The following is a 17,716-nucleotide window of genomic DNA, read 5'->3' as shown; positions in this document are numbered from 1 at the left end:
TATTTATTGCAATGGACTGGAACTGGAAGCCTGTTCGGGGGTAAGTGCTTTCTTACATATGCTGCTATGCTGGTAAACACTCCAACAGCCCCCCGTATGCCCACCACACTCCACCCCCAGAGACTATCCTAGATTAGCAGGTGGAAAGTGGATGGATGGATGGATGGATGGACTCAAGACCAGCATTTTCTCGAATGTAAAATATGGAAATGTATTTAGCTGATGATTCACTAAGTAACATTTCAGCTGACTCCAGATTTTTTCCCAGTAAATTTTATGAATGCTACTTTTAAGTGCTGTGTACACACTTGAAATGTTGTGACTACTACTTTCTGTTCATTTAACAGGACAAATTGTAGCATGGGCAGGTTCTAGCACTAAGTACCTTCATTACAGTACAGTGAAGCCAAGGGCCAAGATATCTGTAGTTACCATGTATTTGGGTCACATTGCGTTGTGGTGTCATAAATGTGTTCATTAAAAAATACAATCCAATATTCACATCTGTAGATACTGTTGGCTTATATACTATATTTGCCTTTAATTGTTTATCCTTTATTCCGTAATTCAGCTGCAAAACATTTAGCACCAGTTACATTCATATATTACCGATAATTACCTTCTAAAATATTTTAGAAGCTGCATTTAAAATCAGGCTATTAAGTGATAACTTCGAGAATGGGTTGGCAAACGTAGCAAAATTTTGCGGATGTGAAAAGCACCACCAAACCTGTGTTTTCTTCAGATATCTTATTTACTCCCAAGTGTCAAGCCTTTGCGATAAAACAAACAGCTAATGTTTGGTCCGTCTCTAACAGCGGTAATAGGCTCACCCACGAAACTGGTCTAAACATCTTTTCCTGAGAAAGCCTGCCTTTGTTTTCTGAACATTGCCTGTGTGTTAGGAGACATAATATTTGTCCTTTCAGTCCGACAGGGCTTGGGAGTAAGCATGAACTATCTCCCCAGAGCGTCTCCAGTTATTCTGGCAGATACAGCCACTCATAATGAGCCAAGAGCAACAGAGACACACCCAAATAACATCAAACGATTTATTATTTTGGGCTTACGCAAAATCAATATAATACGATCCTCTAACATATATGATGTCCTTTCAAAATATCTTTTTTATCTTTCGAAAATGACTGACCAGCAGAAAGGAATAGATGTTCTGTATAACAAACAGTAAAAAAAAATCATTTACAGCTGTGTTTCACGTTTTGGGGCTCAGGGGTCCCTGTGCGCCATTTCTGTAGTACTTCTGACACAATCAGCTGATAGTCTTGGATATTAGTCTTTGGTAAGTGCTTAAGAATGGAACCAAGAGAAACCCCATTCAGACATCATTTTACAATGGGATACATACTGAGAAACATATCAGTTTACAGTGCAATAGCAGAACCGAAACTATCTCTGCATTCCTTTGTTTACTTTTACTGGCACATTTGTATTTCTACTTTCCATCACATTCCTTATATTTTTACAATACATGATATTGTATTGATAATTGAAAGCTGGTTAATCACCAGTGTTACACTAATTGAGGAACCCGTTACAACAGAATGTTGGAATTTAATATGCAAAAACAACGTGACCTGATTTTGTGACCTAACAGATTATTTTTGCTTCTTTTAGCACCACAGCAGTTGTTGCCACGTTTAAAAAAGCATTGATTACTTTCAGACAATACAAGATCAGGATTTGAAGAGCTCGCAAACGAAACTGCACCTTGTCAGCAGTTCCATAAATCCTAGTGAATCCTGGAGCGATCAGACACACGGAGCTCAGTCGGCAGGTCAGCATGAGACACGCCCCCTTAAATACAAGGATATTTCTCATCTAAACAAGTATTGATCAGACAGGGATAAACGCGATGGAAGTACTTTGAATTATTCTTCTTCAGTAACACTCATTGTCTACATCGCATTTAATGCCACAATGCAGAAATTTGCGTCACTTCTAAGCATCATCTCTGAGTCACTCAAATACCATTAAGTGTGCAGTTTAAGGTAAGACTGACACACTGTATAAAGTACAAGCCTTAATTCTCAAATCCAGCTTCAAATACTCTCTAGTAGTTGTAAAAATAATCTTCCACACATTTTTCATAGTGACGGGAAAATGCTCTGGCAGTAATCTTGATATCTAAATGCATAAGTGAAACAAATCTTCGGTAGTAGAAAAGTACACAAACAGATGTTGTTTGTGATTCTGCCAGGGGCTGTTGAGTTTGAACACTGTCATATCCATTCAGAATCACTGTAGGCAGAAAATGAATGCAGTGAGCCAAATGCACTGCGTGTTCAGGAGAAACAATACCAGAGAAAAACAATTATTTTCAAACCCTATATCTGAGTTTTTGTTGCATTTTGCACTAATTTATACTTTCTATAAGGTATATAATCACATCTAGTTGTATCATCTTTTTATTACATCTGCCTTGGTATAGATTCTTGTGTAACTGTATGGAAAACACTTTGGAAGAATCTACAACAATGCATGTCACTGAAGAAGCTTATAAAATATTAAATTGTTATTTTAAAAACAGCCGTAACAAAGATTCGTGGTGCCAGAGCAGACTACCCCTCTGAGTTGGCCTTGATGAGGTGGCCGCTGAAGGTGATGTATGTGTCAAAGTCATCGCTGAAGATGGCGTTCTCCCTCTCGCCCTTGAAGAGCCGCACCCACACCTCGTCGTTCTGCACCAGGTCCAGCATGAAACTCTGGCTCTGCATGATGCTGCGGTCGCTGGGCTGGGTGTACAGGATCACCATCTCCTGCTCATTCTTCATGATGTGCAGGTAGGTCTCCTTCTGGTTCCATGTGTGCACGTTCAGGCTGAAGAAGTAGATGCCGGGCACGTAGCAGTAGAACTTGCCGGTGAACATGTTGAAGTGGTTGTAGAGGTTGACGAACTCTGTGTCGAAGATGAGGGTCTGGTAGTACTCGTTGCTGTGCAGGGCCTTCTTGCGGCCCACAGAAAAGGCTGCATAATTTGCCTTGCAGGCGTCCCCAGGAGCCCCAATACTGCCCTTGGTCCCCTTCATCCCATTGGGGCCTCTTGGACCTTGGTTCCCACTTTTTCCAGATTTTCCATAGGGACCTCGCTCACCAGCATCTCCCTTCTCACCTGCATGGACATTAGCAGAGGTGGACATTTCCGGTCCCGAAAGTAAAAATCCAGACCAGGATTTTCTTTCAACCTACCAGTTGAGTATTATGTGACTATGACTCGTTATGCTCAACTGGTTGGTTGAAAGAAAATCCTGGTCTGGATTTTTACTTTCGGGACCTCTGATGCCAGATCTGTAGTCTCAGTGAGACTTTCGCTATAACACCATACTGTAAGTATTAAGTAACGCATGTTTTTCTGATCTTTGATTTTTACCTGAATCAGTGGGGAGGTACTATCACTGTATTACTTTCTGGTTTGTTTTCTTTTACGACTTTCAATAGACGAGCAAACAGAAACACTAAGAAAGGGTTATGCGGTCTGTGCGCTGCACTGCTCATTTACATAATTAAATATGTTTGAATGAAAAATGGCTTTGAATGAAAAAAATTATGATGGTATCTGCATTCAAGTTAATAAACCAAACTTCCTACCACAAATCCATCCTTTGTTTGACTGCTTAACCAGTACATGGTCACAGGCTGCATCCAGAATCCCACACTACGCACTATGTACATAAATGAGGAAAAAGTACACACTACAGCAACAGCCACTTAGTACGATTTCTTAGTGCGCAAGTGCAAAACATTGTACACTTTCCAGACCCACTACATTACCTTTTAACTGCTGGACTTTAACCGTTAATGATGATTTGATGCACTATTTAATGCGGAAGTGTGTGATCTCGGAGGCAGTCATAGTGTTAGCCCCGAAGCTAACCCAGAAATCCACCAGGCACAAGGCAGGGATCACTCTGCTAGGGCACCAGTCCACGTTTAAGGGCGGAAAAACGCTGCCAGGTACATTTTTAAAGCTCAGCACACCCTTCATAATAAAAAATAAATCCCCTTAGCCATATGCTATTTACTGTCTTTATTCACTGTCATAATGATAACCAGATAACCAGCCCTCCCCCACTTTAAGTTTAGTTACCCTGTATTCCAAATTAGGCCTCATTGGTTTTTCATTTGAATATTGTTAAAAATGCATGATTTGTCTTCACTTCAGCCTTTAAGTGAAAGGGGCTGTTGACCTCCAGTGTACGTACCTAGCATGCTACGTTACAAATCACCTCATACACAGTCAGATACCAGTGAAGTTCATGTTGTTGTACCAATTAAAGTAGCATTTGATGTCATGCTAAAATAGGTTCTTAGGCTTGCCAGGAGTTGTGTGGCTTTAGGAGATCATTTAGCTACGCAAAGCATTCGCTGTGTGGTTCTGGAAGGGCGTGGATTCTGACCACTGTCCTTCGGAAGAGAGCTGTCCACCCACCTCACATCCCACTAATCGCTTCATTCCAATCAAGCCAATTTCCTCTCTGACTTTGCGTTGGTCATTGTTTATGTGCTTCGAAAGACTGAAAGAAGGTTGAATACAATAAAGACTTAAGGACCAGTGAATACACAGATTTCTTAGAATGCAGACAGGGCGCAGCGGGTAAAGACCCAAATTTATGACCAGTAGGATGCAGGGTCAAAACAGAAGAGGAGGAGCCAGTGTGTAGCTCACTGGGTTAGGAATCCTTGCCAGTGGCCCGGTGGTTATGATTTCAAATCCCATGGCTGACAAAATCGGCCTAATTGTATCGTAATTGGGCTCTTGAATACCTTCTTCCGGGATGCAGGCTGACCCTGCTCTCGGACCCCAAAGATTTCCCCACTCGCATATGTGCCCTTGAGAGGTAAAGTGGGCTATCCCACAAAAACAAAGTTTTGAGAAAATGAGCTCCAAAGTTTAATTTTTTTCCAAAAATCAGTGTGCCTATACCCTACAATTATCATAAATCATAGGTAGCACAGAGGTATGACTTAGATAGCCCACTTTACCTCTCAAGGGCACATATCTCTTTGGATATAAGATGCTACTCTTCACAGTGCCTTGAGCTTCCAGCTCGTCAGGTCGGTTTTCCGTACTCCTCCGGTCCCTTCACGGAAATTGGGACCATGAGCAAACCCTTTGTAAGACCCCTACCTTTCAGGATGGTGATGTTTATTTGTGGTACGATGTGGAATTGCGGGTGGGGCTCTGCATGCTGTGGATAGTCCTCGATTGGGTCACAGCAGCGGTGGCACTCGGTTCTGCTTGGTGACAGCAGGGACACGGTGGTGTACTGAGTCAGTCACGGGGTTTCACAATGTGCTGGTACAAGGAGCCGCTGAAACATCTCATGAGGGAACCCAACACAGGCGGCTGACGTTCACACTCTTCAGAGGTGTATTTTTGTCTTACCTAGCATCTCTGTCCTGGTCCCTCTGGTGGGACCCAGCCCTGGGGTCCGTGGTCCTGTACGGCCCTGACACAGCGCCCATGCAGAGGAGCATCGGCAAGCCCAGGCTGAAGATAAGGCGGAGCCACCCGAGGGTCTGCATCCTGTGGTGGGGATGGGGAGGGCGGAAACCAGGTCAAATCGTGAACGTCACTTGGCAATTGCATCCTGAACGATGGTGAACAGTCCCCTCTGGCTCTCAGAAGTGTACCGCAATGCTTTGATTGCACAAGATTTCTAAGAGTAACTTCATTATGGCAGTAAATAATGATTCATTGTCCGTAGTAACATTCAATCCCCTCGCCTTGATTTTTTCTGATGCTCAGATATACATGCAGCTGGGATGGATTCAGAAGTTTGTTGTTTTGTGTTTGTTTCTCTACTGTTACAGATGGTTTACTGCTCCATAATTGAACTGCAATATGGAGTGCCTTCAACAGCAGCAGTGCCAGCCAAACCCCAACGCATTCAGCGGCCCAAAAAGAAATTTAACCTCTAAGCTCTTTTTAGATGCTTTTGGAAAGGGATAGACCATTGGCAGTGGGAGCCTGTCATCAGTCTGTTTTCGATTTGCAAGCGATTCCAACCCGTGAAACATCAACATGAAGCCAAGGAATATCGAGCCGGATGGGCAGTTGTGAAATGAGCATAGACGACAAGATTGGATAGGCCATTGCTCAGATCAGCGTGCCTCTCGGGACGCCTGCTCCGATCCTGACGCATAGGGTCCAGTCAACGCATTGAGGTTTCTTGGCATCAGATAAGGCAGCCAGCTATCAGAGTCTGCTAAGAGCACCTAGCCTAGGAAGGCTTACATTGGCTAAAAGTACAGACGCTCCTCTGCTTACAAACCTTCAACTTACGAACTTTCAGACATACGAACGAAGAGGACTGCAAGTCTAAATAAGGTTCGTTAGGCTCCCGTTTCCAGTTCGCAACATCAAAGTTTGTTCTGCGCACCTACTGCAAATTCTGGCGTCTTAACATCGTTTTCATGTTCCTGAGTGTGTTTCCCCAAAATAAACCCTGTGTTCACCTGATTTCGCTGGCTTCTGTGCTGCTCCCCCACGTCGAATGCATGACAGAATGACTGAACTCGGGAAAAATACTCTCACACGGACTTAAATACACAAGACTAATTAACACTAGAAACAGCTGATGACACAGGGATTCCACACGAGGTAGCAAGGGGAGCGTGGCACACAGGAGGATCGGCACGAGCAGGGCATGTCCCATACTTACTTATGCATGTAGATTTGAGTACCCTTTAAATGATGTTGAATAACGAGTTACGAACATTTCGAGTTACGAATGGCCATTCGGAACGTATCTCGTTCATAAGTAGAGGAGCGTCTGTATTACTGTAGCCTGGAAAACATTAGCTACCTAGAAATATGTAAGTGTGGTTTATTTTATAATATTAAGGTACCATAACTTTCACAGGTGTCATGAAGTTCCTGGGCAAACAAAAAACACATAGCTAATTTAGCTCAGTTTCCATTCTCAAGTAGTTCACTCTGGTATCTTTGAAGGGGCAGAATCTACCCTAAACTTTTCCACACCCTGTTCCAGTAAGGCATAAGCATACTGGACACAGAGTAAACATTTCCGGAGACAGCACTGCCGATGATCCATAGTACAAAAGCACATATTCTATGACACCGTGGCAGCCATAAATCGTAGAAATGGTGCAAGTCATTAACAGAGGCCAAGGAATTGTTTGTACTGGCTGGGGTGATTGTTAGGCTGACACAGTCTAATATGGTAAACGGCTGGAAACAAGAATGCAGAATATGAACAAACAGTGTAGTCACTGTCTACAGGATACAGGATAGTGGACACCCTCTGGCAGAAACCTACCACTCAATGAAGGCTTAGAGGACAAGGTCACTTTTGAAAGCAAGAAGATCCACACCTCAGAAGACTGATTCGTTAGAAGCATCCAGCACTACATATCATCCATTTATCTATTTTCCAACCATATGCCCAGGTGAGACATGTGGTGCACAAGCATCATTTTCTTGCTCAGCTCTGGAAAGAAACTCGTATGCCTTAGTGCTGTGTTACTTAGCCCGCCAAGGCCTCCAGGGTCGCATCACTTCCTGTTTGATAGCCTGTTTCAGAGGTCGCTTCCTTGTTCATTCCCAGTTCATCGGATGCTTTCTCTAACATTCCAAAGCATCATTGTTCTAGTGTTAAGCTTAAAAACGACGATACAATGTCCAATCCTGGGTTTATTGCATGATGCTCCTTTTTTTAAATAGACTTTGCTGAAATGATCTTCCGAACATCAGCTTCGTGTAAGATCTTCTTCTGTCTTTTGACACTTAGAAGCATAAAAATGGCAAATAAAACACTGGCTAGAAGGACCGTAACATTCATATTCATGAGAGGTCCAGTATATGACCTGGAGGAAAATCATTTTTATATTTTGCGATGTGCCTAGATACCGTTTCCAAGCCATAAAAGCATAGAGGTCCCATCTAATGGTACCCAGAAGAGAAGTAAGCTATTAAAGTGATACCTGGAGAGTCAAAAGCAAAGTTCAAGCCAGCTCATGAAATGTCGTCAGGCACCCCGGCACCACAGAGGAGCATCAGGACAGGGGCATCGGGACGGGACACACACCAAGCTAAATTTAAAGAGCTCTCTGGGGGTCCCTATTACATGTGCTAAATTTGGCATCACCTCATCTGTGTGCCAGCTGTTTGCGCTCCCCTTTAATGCCCATTGTTCCGGTTACCTTGTGCCCACCTGAATGTGCTGACACACATCATGACATCCGTTTTCTCGTCATGCGGGTCCGTTGAAATTCCCAGCTGCTGTTTCAAAAGCACGACTCCTGTTCTGCTAGAGAAGCTGCTTGCAATTCTCGAATTTGGGATGAATTTCTGGTCAATGAATGCCACTGCCACAATATACCACAATATGAAGTCAATCTCAACGTTTTAGTACCTCACTGATTATAAAGTCAGCAAAAAAGTCCCAAGTTCTATTTGTGTTGTTGCAAATAAATCTTTGTGCCTGTATCCCAGATGCATTGTTTTTATTGTTTTTTTTTTGCATCCTTTTTATATATAAATGTTAATTTGGCTTTTGAAACAAGAAAACAACTGTGCCCAAAAGAATTCCTTTTCCACGACATTTGTTTGCATAGCCATATAAGATTTCTTACGCGGATAAAGTCCATAAACAGCAAATTGAGATTTTCCTCTTTGCACCGCATCAAGTTACAGTCCTGTATTAATTGCAGTTTTATCAGATTTCTGCAGCTGAACGCTGTGCATTTCGCTGTAATTCTAGGGAGCTCAGAGCAGTGGCACTTTTACTAGACCTTCCAGGCTGAAGGTAAACAAAATGTACTGGAAGCACTTTTTGTAGGTGTCAGGGCATAGAAATCAACTGAGTCTTAACTTGGCTTGACGATATATATTAAGTACGCATTTAAATATTTATGTATTTATTCATTGAGTTATTGTAATAAAGATGCGATGAATTTTATCCAATGCAGAATTCATCTCAATATTAGTTTACCATAACCATATCCCCGGCTGATTTTGCTTAAATCTGCAGTGTTCTTGTAGAATTCCAGTTACACTCACACTGTTTCTGCCATACCACTGAGAGTTAGAGTGTATCTTCTTAAATTAAGTACTGAGAGCATTCCCAGGACATGTGAAGTCTTGAAAAGGTCAAAAGTCCATGGCTAACCCTGGTTTGTTTTTAAGGGTCAGCTGACTTCCTCCATATTTTACACATAAAAGATCTATTTCTAAATAATAATGAAGAAAATGTGAAAATTGTTTTCCAGTGGTGAAGCATCAACATACAAGGCCCCTTACTGTTAATAAAAAAACATAATTTTATAAATATCAAAATAGTTTGATGCTTTTGTGTGTGTGTGTGTGTGTGTGTGTGTGTGTGTGTGTGTGTGTGGATTAGGTTTATATTACATTGTAAGGGACCAAATGTCCCCCACAATATAATAAAAACCTTTTTTTGACGTTGTAGGGACCATTTTTCAGGCCCCCACAAAGACCTGTCAATGCAATCAAAATACTAAAAAGGCCAGAAGTCTCGTATTTTGTTTGGTTACTTATGGTTAAGGTTAGGGCTGGGTGGGGGTTAAGGTCATCATGTTGGGATTAGAGTTTTACCCATAGAAATTAATGGAGAGTCCCCGCAAAGATATAATTACAAACCTGTTGTTTGTGTATTTGGTTGTTAAATTGTTAAGCTGACACTATTCGTGTTGTGGAATGATACTCCTCTGTCATTAATATACAGCCATCTCCTGCTGTCCAGCTGTGTAACATGTGTACAACAGCCACTCCTGTTTCCACTGCCTCTTCTCCCCCTAAGTTCATAATATTTACAGTGTTTTTACTCAGTCTTTCACGAGGGTTGTTCACAGAGCATTTGTGGCCCCAAAACGGCTTTTAATGAAAGTTGGCAGGACTCCATGAATGGCTCTAATCTTAGTAACGGCCTATGTGAGATCCGCGTGTTATTGCTCCACTGGCCACCAGGGGTCTCAGCTTACAAAATTATAAACATAAATCGCCGATCGGAGCGACGTTTAAGACATCACGTTGAGTCTTAACATTTGCTTGTGTTATGTTAATTCACACGTCAATGCCCAAATTCACTGTTTTCAAAACTTTTTTTATACAGTAAAAGAACGGTAGCGCTACAGTGCGGTGAAACCATATCCTCATTTAAGGATTTGTTTACGTGGCCAATTTCTGTATGGGAAGCCTGTCAGGAGATTCTTCTGTGTACATATACAGGCAGGTGTGTGGACGGTTTTAAGTCCTCCGAGTTAAAGTCGTAGCGAGCATTGATAGCCTTATTAAAGCAGTGGATCTTTTGCTGTGGATCTGTGTATATAAAAGTCAGAAGTATTTTCAGCGTGCTGCGGGAAAATCCTTAGTTAAGTCTCCCTATAGCCCAGCCAGGTGCAGCTAAGTCGTAAATCTCTCACGGCTTTCTGTTGATTTCACTTCTCCCGCTAGCTCTGGGTTCACTCTTTTGTTTGCACTGTTGTTTCATTTTGTTCTGCCTTTTACCAACGAAACAATGGCAATCGCAGCACAATATGATGTTGAGATCGCCTCTTAGTGTAATCCCTCTTTATGGTCTTTGCTTTGCCAGGCAGCTATCCATCCAGCACTGTCAAGGTCTCTCTCACACAAACAAAAAAGCTTCCCAGAGACACTAGCTCACGTATGTAAATGCCAATGATGTTTACAGCCATAATAAATAAAAACGTGAGCATTAATAAATGAATTCTTATTTTATCCATTATCGTATTAAGCCTAATTCTGTACTCCTGTGTCGCAAGTTTAAACCCTGGGTTAATGATACCACTGATACCATTTAGGTTAATTTATTGCATTGCATGCTGTTTCAGAGGAATCGTCTCGGTGGGGTGCTTGTTCTAGGGGAATCCCCAGGCACCGAGGATTAGAGCCGGTCGGTCATTCATCAGCCGTGCACTTGGGGCTCATCGCTGGCGTGACTTCCCGTGGAAACAGGAGCCGCTGCGGGCGCATTGTGCAGACGGAGCGGTTCGGTGCTCGGGGCGGCGGGTACAGGCCACATCAAAGGCTACGTGCGCAGCATAAGCTGCAGGGTGCGATCGCGAAGCTCCTTTAAGGAGTCACACGGGACGCCGCTTCTCCCCCTGTCCCCTTCTTTCTGGGAGCATTAAACCGAATTGCGGAAATGAAGTAATTTCAGCGGGGCCCTGTGATGGCATGTCTAAGGAATTTGTGCCCTAGAATTTCCCCTCTGCTCTAGATTTGCGCAGAGCACATCCGAAATGAAAGGGGGACTTTCTGAACACAAGAAAACAAGACACTTGTCAAAAATGTCATCTTTTGATGTGTTGCCCAACTAAAATGATGCATCGCTGACTGTTAGAGCTGAAATTGTAAACAGGCAAATGCCCAGAAGGAGAAATTTCAGGGTCTGCCCTCTCATGATCCTCATCCTCTGATAATGATGATAATAATACCGTAAACACGGGATGTGGAAAGCCGGCATAATGCTCCGTGCAGGGCTCATCAGCACATACTGTACATGCCAAATGTGTGCTTTTTGACTTTGACTTTGAAATTGGGGTCATTTGCTGGGTGAATTGTGCTCCAGGATCAGATATCAAAACAACAGTGTCGACAGTATGGAATACAACTTAGTACAGTGAAATAGCCCTGAGCTACAGTAATAAACAGTGTGCTGAGTTTGGGGAGGGAAAAAAAAAGTCAATTAACCTTCTGTCCTGCAACGAATGAATCAGCGGCTGTGATTGCTTTGTTTTGCATTTTTCATTAAGCAAATACAGAATAATTAATTTGGCCTTAAAGTAATCCAGCCCCTGACAGCTGGAGACAAACATCTGGCTGCGGCGCTCTACTGTTTGGTTACATAAAGCAAAGCAAGGTCGGAAGGCTGAAAACAGACTGCCCTGCCACCGGGACGTGCCGCACACTCTACGGTAAAACAGCAGTAAGACTCACAAAGGCTTGCAGTTCATCATAGCTATTCGCATTAACGAAAAAAAAATGTCCTCTGGTGGTATCTGCTAAAGGTAGCGTATGAATCAGCCTGTACCAGGGAAAGGGAGGGCAGTCATTCTGCTGTATTTCAATGTGTAATATAAACAGCTGAGTCTCACTCTGGAGCAGAATGCATACTTTTTTTTCTGCTGACAGTCTAAAATCAGGCAGAAGCAGCCGATACGGAGCCAGGGTTGGAGGCCTACCTGTGTCAGAGTGCCACTGCTCGGGTCTGATTTACGCTGTGAAGGATGCTGCTGGAGCCTCTCCCCTGGATCCGCTGCTGCCTGTCCTGAGTCAGCCACGCCGAGGCATGTCCCTCTGACTTGCAGGAGCGCTGCCGAGCAGCCGGGGCCTCGGGATAAACGGGGAGCGGCGGGAGCTGGGGGGGGGGAGGAGCATGGAGCGGGCAGAGTGGAAAATAAAAACAGAGTCGGGGTGGAAGGAAATGGGGCAAGAGAAAGTGCAGGGGAGAAGAAGGAGGGCAGAGGAGGAGCGAGGGAGCAAGGAGGAGACCCGTCGCGTGGGAGGCCTTGCTTTCAATAGGCACACAGCATCAGGTACTCTCTGATGAGTTAAACGAGGAGTATCGTACTGACCGGGCTCACGTGTGAGAAGGAGAGAACCAACCGCAATTCATTAGCTGTGGGATGGGGGGGGGGAGCATATGTACTGTCCATTAAAACCACCATCAGCATCACAGAGGCGTGGGAAGTCACTGCATATTAGGGAGAAAAAAGGGGGTTTTAAAGGGACAACAAGTTGAAGGAAGCAAGAGCTGGCAGGGACGTAGGGTCCAGCAGCAGCCGTGTATGAGCTACTCTGCAGGTTGTTGCTCCTTCACTGAACACTGAACACACTACAGTAACGGAGGGGACGTATTCTCATAAGGAGAGCCGCATCTAGATCTCTCGTCTATACTACAGGGGAATATAGTGTCTGGAAGTAAAATTTCATAGCTTTCTCTAGAGTTGACAAATGCCTTTCCGGTTCCTATGTCCGCTTGATGTATTTCGTTATTGCTGTTGTCTGTCACCATTTGCTGTCTTGAGAAAACAGGGTCTAATCTCTTTTTACGTTTGATTCATTTCCCTGACACTTTTAGCGAACGCAGCTCAGCGCATTCATCCGGTATTTCTCGTCGGGGCATTTATTGACCTGCTGGTATTGCTGCCCCTCGAATCGTTGCGATGGCGGTTATAAACCACTGTCTAAAGCCTCGTGAAATACGCCCTTAAACATCTTGTGAAAAAGTGTGATGTCGCTTTGAGAAGAATGGTCTCTGTGTCGTGAGGGAGGTCAATAACCTTTGGCTCGATGCTAGCAAAATAATTGGCGACAGATAAGAACAGTGTACATATTATGTGAGTCCCATCCTACAAAACATGTTTTTCACTGACACCAGAGGCTTGTAAAAAAGATTCCCAGCTTTGTTTGAAGGGGAATAAAGCAAAACTCTCTCAACCATCTGGCCTGTGTGCTAATTTACTGCGCAGTCTTTATTTAGTTTGTTTGGCTAATTTGGATCTGTGTTTTGTCCTGGCGTCTCATTTCTCTTGGGAATTACAGGTATTTTCTGCCTCATTTGTTTATGTTATGATGTGTTACAGCCTGAAATTTCCTCTAAACTTTGCAAGCCACGCAACCCTTTGAAGAGGCAAAACGGTTAATGAAAAATGACGCCCGTAATTATGTACCTTATCACTCCCTCCGTTTTCCTGACCGTGCTAAATTCATGTTCCGGTACTTTTTGGAAGTCACACTGTAAATGAAATGGTGACCATCTGTCTGCCTTAAAATGGGACCACATGCTCCTGCTTTGAGTACGCCCTGTAAAATCCCACATTTAGGTTCAAAGAATTCCAAGCAATGATGTAACCATAATGGGCAAGAAGCTCGCAAAACAACTCCCGGATGATGTTGTGGTAGGACACAGATTAGGGGAGGAGTACAAACACCCCCCACCCAAGCAAAGTCAGTCAAACTGTCAGGTACAAATGCCAAATATGGTGTATTAATCTAAAAGCGTAGTGTCCCTGAATGGCGATGGGTCAGCGTCTCCTATAGGGACGTTTTTCATTGGCAGGAAGCCTGTCAGGATACAAAGTATAATAGCAGAACACTGACAGATTCTCACAGAAAACCTGCTTCAGTCTGCAAAAGACCCCAGATAGGGACAGAGATTCACCTTTCAGCAGAATGACGACCTGAGGCACAGTCAGTCACTCAAATGGCTTAATAGCAGAGGAGTGAATCTGCTAAGCCTGAGCTCTAACCAGAGTGACAGTCTGCAGTGAGACTCCCATCAAACTGGACAAAGCTCACATACTCCATCATCACACTATCACAGGCTGTCCTGCAAGGGCTGAATGTGTTTGTGCAAACACATCTGATGAACATATTCCAGCCGAAATACTTCAGCTTTATTTTTCATTAACCATGGTTTTAAAAAACATTTTGATGCTTATTGTGAGAGTTGTGAAGTTTGTCTGCATTAAAAGAAAACAGCACAGGCTGTAAATTCTTGTCTAAAAGTGGTTGGAATTACTTATTGCCAGTGCGCAGTTGTTGTCCTGTTGTCCTTACCTCTTTATGAATTATTTTTTTTTTATCAAACCCACAGTATACTTTCATCATTTTAGCATTACCGTGTTTCCGATGTGTGTTTCTATGGTTGTACTGTGGCTTCACACTTCCAAAAGTGACATGTTCAGTCTCACCATAGCTTGCCTACATGTGGAGAGTGCATGTTCTCCTTCAAGCTTCAAGCAGTGTCTCCCCACAATCGAAAGACGTTCATCCATCTTGAGATGGGAGGTTTATAGTGGTGTTATTCCAAACAGATCACACCAGGCAGCTCATTCCAAGGCCTCCGACTCCAAATCTTTATGTGGGATTCTCAGATGTTCCCAAGCTATCCAGGGCTATATAATCCCTCAAGATTGTCCAGAGCTCCCCCATGGGACATGTTCAGAGAAGATCCCTTGGGAGCCAACCAGATGGCATCCTCGTGAGATGCCCAAACCAGCTTAGCTCACTCAGCAGTGTTATTCCAACTCTACCTTGGATAGTGAGCCCAGTGACCTTACTGCAAACTCTTATGTCAGCTACCTGTACTTGCAGACTTGTTTTTTCAGTCTGTACCCACATCTCATGCCTATGGGACACAGACTGGCCGGTGAACTGCAAGCCTCGTTAGACAATCCAGCTCCCAGTTCCCCAAAGACTAACAGTTTTGTAAAATCTGTGACTATAAGAAGCCTGTTCGTGAGCAAATGCATGACAGCTTCCCCATCCAGGATGCACCCTGCTTAGATTCCTGTGCTGCGAGGTCCACATGACCCTGCATCCGACAGGTGATTATGGAAAAGGGACAGATAGGTGTCTCAGTTCCAGATCATTGAAGTGTTTTAACCTGGTTTTCAATGTCTAATGTGCATCACATGTTAAACCATGTTATTATTATTATTAATGAACGGAGGTGTCACTTGTGAGATGAAAGGAATGTTTAAAATATATTTTGATTATACAAACTCAACTTGGTGGTGCAGTGGTTAGCACTGTTGCCTCACACCTCTGGGACCCGGGTTCGAGTCTCCGCCTGGGTCACATGTGTGTGGAGTTTGCATGTTCCCCCCATGTCGTCGTGGGTTTCCCCCCACAGTCCAAAAACATGCTGAGGCTAATTAGACTTGCTAAATTGCACATAGGTGTGCATTTGTGTGTGAATGGTGTGCGAGTGTGCCCTGCGATGGGCTGGCCCCCCATCCTGGGTTGTTCCCTGCCTCGTGCCCATTGCTTCCGGGATAGGCTCCATACCCCCCGCGACCCAGTAGGATAAGCGATTAAGAAGATGGATGGATGGATGGAACCTGTAACTAAAAATTCAGTTTAGCAGCTAATTCCTCAGAAACCCTAAATGCACCCAACCTAGGAAAAGCAGATACAAATGCATCTTTGGAATAAAGTTTGTGAATTACACAGGTCTGCATATTTTTTTTTTAGGTGCCAAGGTCTTTTGAATGGATTTAGAGTATTTTTGAGGGTGGTAAACTGAAAAATCACATTAATTTTGCTTAATTGGCTCTAGTTTTTGAGATAATCCATGAAAATAATGCATTCCCCCAGTCCAACTTGCTACTTATGACTAAAATAAAAATATTCTTGCAGTTCTGAATGCTTTTCAAATGTGTTGCGTTAATTAATTAATTAACTAACTATTAAATATCTCAGAAACTCGAGCCAATCTAGCAAAACCTAAGTCATATTCTTAACCTGCACCATAAACTTAATATAAAACCGTTCAGACATCACTGGCAACAAAGTCACTGTATACCAGTGTTATCTATATGAAAGAAAAATAAAACTTCTGATATTTAGTTTACATTATTTGGCCCTGATTTTTATGTGCATTTTTCTTTGTCCTTAATGATGTTTTGTTTCCACTCCACAAAGAAATTTCTTTGTCCGAGTTTGTGGCCAGTCGGGTCATGGGAGTTTAAAAGAGGGCGGTCCTAAGTGTGAGTTAGGGTCCAAAGGGAGATTCTTTCAGAAGAAAAAACTGGTAGAGATGGAGACCTGCATGGGTCACCACTTCCGTAGAAGGAATTTCCCAGCAGTGGTAACACAGTTGTGCTTATCTCATGTGAATAAAGGCCTTTTTCCAGAAGCAGCTCAAAGTGAAGCAAAGTTATTTCAGCAGAATAATACTAGTATACTGTCATATTTCTTCATAAGTTTAAAATTCACGTGGTGGCACTTTTATTATTTACAAATTAGTTTTCTCTGGAGTTAATTGTGATTATAAAGAGTTTTCTTGGCAGTAGGTGAGATAAACGTAATTATTTGGGTTATGAGACCCCTGGATATAAAAACTTGGTGGATTTGTTAGTGTGGATCAGTGATCTAAGGTTAAGCTTACAGTCATTTTAATGGCATGGGTTCAGTTCCCAACACAGTTTTTGTGTTGTTCCCCAGGTTAGGATTCATGATTGGAAGGCATTATTTTTTCATGATTCGCGGTTATTACTAATCTTGACCACTAGATGTCCTCCTGGGCTTAATGTTCAGAACACAACCAATTTAAGCAAATAACACAACAACAACGTAAACAAGGTTAGAATCCATGTCATTATAAGCTGCAATGAAAAGAGGATTTGACTCAGCTCCTTAGAGCGTAACAGTCATAACATAAAACATTACTTCTTATCTGAATATTACGCCAGAAAAAAACGATTAATACTTCTGTCTACCATGTCTTTACTGTTAATTCAAGATCTATTTATGAACAGCCAGAGCTTAATAAATACTATATGCAACTTATGCAACTGTTGGTGAATTAGAGAACATGGCTGCGTATAAAGGCTTCTGCATCCCGGCAGAGGGAGACAACACTGCCAGTCGCTGCTGTTCAGTCGTCAGTTGGTAAAATAAATCATAGGCATTTACCTATGCAAGATACCTTTTATATACTATATAATATTTCGTTTTATGTACTTCATATTTTTCCATTTAAAGTGTAATTGCAGTTAACCATTTTTTTCCATGTCTTGTAAATGTTTTTATGATTATTGGGTAGGCGCAGTCCCTGATGTTAGTAATTTTTTAAACAAATTATTATTTTTCTTTTTTCATACGTGAACTTTAAGCATACTTTTGAAATTTCAAATTATAACAAAAAACTACCAAAAGAAAAATATACGGTGGTTTCGTACA

The 17,716-nt window shown here is 42.7% G+C and overlaps 1 protein-coding gene across 2 annotated transcripts; it reads right to left on the bottom strand.

Annotated features, from left to right (window-relative positions):
* Positions 1 to 1,038: 1,038 nt before the first annotated feature.
* On the bottom strand, positions 1,039 to 12,537 carry c1qtnf1 (C1q and TNF related 1). 2 transcript variants are annotated; one of them, XM_049015451.1, is made up of 4 exons: positions 12,208 to 12,537; positions 5,405 to 5,545; positions 5,147 to 5,256; positions 1,039 to 3,130 (listed from the first exon to the last, which is right to left on the bottom strand). In XM_049015451.1, the coding sequence occupies exons 2-4, from the start codon at positions 5,542 to 5,544 to the stop codon at positions 2,580 to 2,582; spliced, it is 801 nt and encodes a 266-aa protein (XP_048871408.1). In that variant the 5' UTR covers position 5,545; positions 12,208 to 12,537; the 3' UTR covers positions 1,039 to 2,579. The 2 variants fall into 2 exon arrangements, with proteins under 2 accessions (XP_048871408.1, XP_048871409.1); XM_049015452.1 differs by having other exon boundaries at positions 5,147 to 5,253; positions 12,208 to 12,530.
* Between the last annotated feature and the right edge of the window lie 5,179 nt (positions 12,538 to 17,716).

The sequence above is a fragment of the Brienomyrus brachyistius genome, chromosome 5 (genome assembly GCF_023856365.1).
Source record: "Brienomyrus brachyistius isolate T26 chromosome 5, BBRACH_0.4, whole genome shotgun sequence".
Lineage (NCBI taxonomy): Eukaryota > Metazoa > Chordata > Actinopteri > Osteoglossiformes > Mormyridae > Brienomyrus > Brienomyrus brachyistius.
The sequence above is the reverse complement of the archived record's forward strand: the minus strand, read 5'-3'. Positions and strand labels throughout refer to the sequence as shown.